Source organism: Otolemur garnettii, unplaced genomic scaffold (genome assembly GCF_000181295.1).
Source record: "Otolemur garnettii isolate 467f Iridium unplaced genomic scaffold, OtoGar3 scaffold00066, whole genome shotgun sequence".
NCBI classification, from domain to species: domain Eukaryota; kingdom Metazoa; phylum Chordata; class Mammalia; order Primates; family Galagidae; genus Otolemur; species Otolemur garnettii.
This window is the reverse complement of record NW_003852461.1, coordinates 2,205,399-2,209,591: the sequence shown is the minus strand read 5'-3', so window position 1 is coordinate 2,209,591 and position 4,193 is coordinate 2,205,399. Positions and strand designations below refer to the sequence as shown.

At 45.7% G+C, this 4,193-nt stretch overlaps 1 protein-coding gene across 2 annotated transcripts in view; it reads left to right on the top strand.

The window, feature by feature from the left end:
• Window positions 1-16: 16 nt before the first annotated feature.
• The window catches only part of USP24 (ubiquitin specific peptidase 24), a 136,933-nt gene continuing 132,756 nt past the window's right edge, over window positions 17-4,193 (top strand). For both annotated transcript variants that reach the window (XM_023515116.1, XM_003793119.3), the window contains exon 1: window positions 17-393. In XM_023515116.1, the coding sequence (XP_023370884.1) occupies window positions 73-393 (321 nt within the window). In that variant the 5' untranslated portion in view covers window positions 17-72. The remainder of the gene's footprint in view (window positions 394-4,193) is intronic.

Sequence of the window (4,193 nt, the reverse complement as noted above, 5' to 3'; positions counted from 1 at the left end):
CCCGGGCGCCCGCCAGGCCCGGGACCCGCAGCCGCGCCGCTCGCCGGTCGGCGCTGCCGGGAGGCCCGAGCCATGGAATCGGAGGAGGAGCAGCACATGACCACGCTGCTGTGCATGGGCTTCTCGGACCCCGCCACCATCCGCAAGGCCCTGCGCCTGGCCAAGAACGACATCAACGAGGCCGTGGCGCTGCTCACCAACGAGCGGCCGGGCCTCGACTACGGCGGCTACGAGCCCATGGACAGCGGCGGCGGCCCCGGCCCCGGGCCTGGCGGGGGCCCGCGGGGCGACGTTGGCGGTGACGGCGGCGGCGGCCCCTCCCGCGGCGGGAGCACCGGAGGCGGGGGTGGCTTCGACCCCCCGCCCGCTTACCACGAGGTGGTGGACGCGGAGGTGAGGAGGGGCGACGGCTGACCCCCGCAGGAGGGGCCACTGGGGACACACCCCACTGGGCTTGCATTGGAGAGAGTGTGTTCCGCGGCGGGGTGGAGAGTGGGGGCGGGGGCGTGGGGAGAGAATGGAGCATCTCGGGGACTTAGGTTAAGCGGGGAAAGGAACCCTTAGGGCAAGAGTCCGAATGGAAGTTGGGGATACAGAGCAGGGTGTCGGGTCAGGGCGAGGAGGGGTCCTTTAGGCATCTGGTGAAGCACGAAGACTCTGTCCAGGACCTGGGAGCGAGAGGAGGGTCCAGTGCTAGCAGCGGAGACGGGGAAGACAGACACGTTAGCCTGGAGCTATGTTGGAGAGCACACGTGTATCGGGGTCAGAAATGGGCTGCTAGTGAACTGGAGTATGTCAGAGATCTCTCTGCACCAGATTTCAGTAGAGGATTGAACTGGATGGGCCAGCTAGAGTAGTGGTCTTTACTGGGATCCCAGGGCTGTTCAGAATGAGAGTTGGGTTTTAGCCAAGGTTCAGAAAGTGGGGGCATTGAGTAGGGTCTAAAATGAAGAGCGACTGGGCAGGGACCAGGAATTGATCTAAAGGGAAGATCAATGGAGAGCTCAGCTGCAGTAAGGTCTGGGGTGGGAGGACTGGACTTTTTAGTAACTGTCAGGTGGAGACTGGACAGAGAGAAGGCAGGGGTGAGGATTAGGGTGGGGGTATTAGTCATAGATAAGTCAGAAATGAGGAAAACTAGACGTGGGAAGAGATAGAGGTCATTCTGAGGGTGCTGTGCAGAGGGCTAGGGAAGGGGTGGGGAATACATGGGAGTGGAGGGAAAGTTTGTTGAGGCTCATGGCTTTGATGGGAGATCTGAAGACTAGTGGAGAAAGCTAGGCCTGTTTAGTTTGGGATGTGAGCACCAAACAAGGGGGAAGAAAATTGACCTTTCCTACAATAAAGAAAAAAGATCAACCAGAAGTAACAGTGCTAGTGAACAATTATTTTGCTGGGAAATGGCAGCTCAAGGCAGGAATTTTGGTCATATTCATTGGATAGTGCATTTCAGGGGTCAGTAGAGAAGCTTGGTCTGAACCCAGAAGAGCATGCAACTCAGAGAAGTGAGATTGTGTTTTTAGATGCATATATGGATTTGAATAATTTTTAGGAAAGTTGAGCCTTCTGAAAGAAGTTTTCCTGATTAATGTTACATCCTTTTAATTGTATGCTTTTGCAGCAGTTGCTTGGGCTAAAGTAGCTTGGGAAAGAATGTGGCACTTTAGAAAAAATCGGTTTCTGCGTAAGATTTCTTTGGTTTCCAGACTTTGACACACTTGCTAGATTGCCCTGTTACCAGTAACTCAGCTGTCATCATTGATTAGTGTTATGGAAGTAAAGATTGTTATTGTTGCTCGTTTGGGAATTTAATTAAATAACTGTTCATAAGTCACTTTAAGAAATGAGCTTCTCCTGGCCAGTTCCCATCACTCCTCCCCTTGTTCCTTCCAGTTTTGTCCCAGTTTTGAAATCAAGAAGAAAGCCATTGCTTTTTTTGATGGTGTTTGTATAATTCTGCAAAGCTCAGCATATCCTCATTATGTGAGAAATTTTTTCCTTTTTTTTCTTTTGTCACACCTTTTAATTTCCTGTGATTGAAAGATCAATTTAAATTATAATGTTTGGTGCATTAACCTTAGCTTCCTGCCTGTACATGTAAGCATGAAGAATTGGGAGGTGCTTCTTACGTGAATGCCAGGCCCAGGAATTTGATTTCAGCTAAAATCTAGAGCACGTATGTCTTTTTGAAGCAAGTGTCAAGTCCTTCTTACTCTTTGACCTGTGGCTTTGGACTAGGGCAGGTTGTGCAGTTTACTTTTGAGAGTTCATGAGGGCAGGGGCCTGACGCTACTGTAACTGTGAAACATTGGCAGAAGTTGGCAGGCTGACACTTTCCTGACACACAGGAGCCTGGTGAGAACATTGACTCCAAAGTTTGCCTCTCTGGTTTAAAAATCTTCATGTCTGCTACCTGTGTGGCTTGTTGGTCATGGCTGATACAGACAGTGAGAAATAGGCTTTTGATCTTGGGAAACAGGGACAGATTCTAATTATTACTGAGCATCTACAGCGTGTCAGGCCCTGTGTTAGGTGCTTTATTCCGTTATTTAATCCTGGGTGATAAAGCTAATATCTCCCTTTTAGGGATATGATTACGTAGTTAGCAGCAGAGCCTGAATTTGAACCTGAGTCTCTCTGACTTCAAAGCCCGTGTGCTTTTCATTCTGCTCACATGGTTTTAGGATTCAATTCATTTGGTAGTAGTATGGATAAAAAGAAAAAGTAAAGTGGGAAAGAGAAATTGTGAAGCTACTGTGCAACTCTAGGAATGATGTAGTGAGCGTCAAATTAAGGCATTAGGAATAGAATAACGGGTAGGATGAAAGGAGGACCATACATTATTTTCAAGCAGAGGGCTTTAGAAATTAATAATTAGTTCAGCTCCCTTGTTTTACCAATCAGCCTTTCAGGCCCCGAAGCGGAAGTTGCTTGTCTCCTGAGTCGGTTAATAGAATAGGCGGGGCTAGAGCTCAAGCCCTCTGGCTTCAAATCTTCTCTTTCTCCCTACTAGCTGCCTCTTTTTTAAAGGAATAAGGAATGGGACAGGGTTATGGGGAAAAGGAAGAGTAAAAAATAGGGTGAAGATTGTCAGCTATTGTATAATTTATTCTCTTATTTCTCAAAACTGAGTTCCTTATTTTAAATTACATAAATTTTTATTTGCTGCATAGGAAATTTCAGTTTTAGTTTGCATTTTCTTAAGAATGTTTAGGAAAACAGATTAAAATCTAATTGATTAAGTTTATTTTATATTTCTGTTTAGGAGATAGAAATGGTTCTGTCCTAATGCCTCCGGGTCCCAGACCAGTGTAGAGTGGTAAAGAGAACGTGCAGTTTGCATTCAGTGGGTCCTTGTCCAAGCCTCTCAGTTTACAAGAAGTCACTTCTCAAGGTCATGTAGCTACTTAGGTAAATCAGTTTAATAATTTGGGGCCCTGCTATAATTAGGATTTGGTTTAAGAATTAAAATTTGGAAAGGACAAGCCATTAACTTCTAGTTCAGTAGAAGTGAGAGAGAATGCAGATAAGAAAGACCCAGATATCTAGCAAACACATACAACTGCATAGAAAGCCACCTTTTAAATATTCTCCAGTTTTCTCTTTTGTAAGTAGTTATGTTAGGTTCTCGTTAGTATCGTTGGATGGAGACATAGTTCTTGGTACCTGAGTTTGAGTTACTTTAAAACCATTCCAGAGCACATGGTCTATCCTATTATTAAAGCTCGCGAGATCTCACAGCTGCTCTAAATAACTTACCCTGGTGTTTAACACCCCCCCCCCAAGTTCTTCATGTAAGACTCCCTGAGGATACCAAGTGCTCATCACCTGTGCTCTTCTCTACAGCATGGGGAGAGTTGGTCCTTTGGTTGGTAGAACCGGATACTGTGTGCATCTTACAAAATTTAACATCTATGAAATGTACCTTATTCCTTATTAAGTGTCTTTATTTTGTTTTTAGAAAATGCTAAAATGGAATTTTTTGCAAGGTTTTCCTATTTGGGTCTCTTGATTAACATTCCCAGACATGATATTTAACTCTAGATCTAACAAATAACGTGAACTCCTTGTCATGTTCCTGTTTTAAAGTGGACGTGTCTTTCGAGAGGAATTTTGTCAGAAGTATTTGCACAGTTCTGTTGCTTTTTGTTTTTTTAAGTTAAAAGCCCCAAAGTTGGTCCTGCTAGATATAA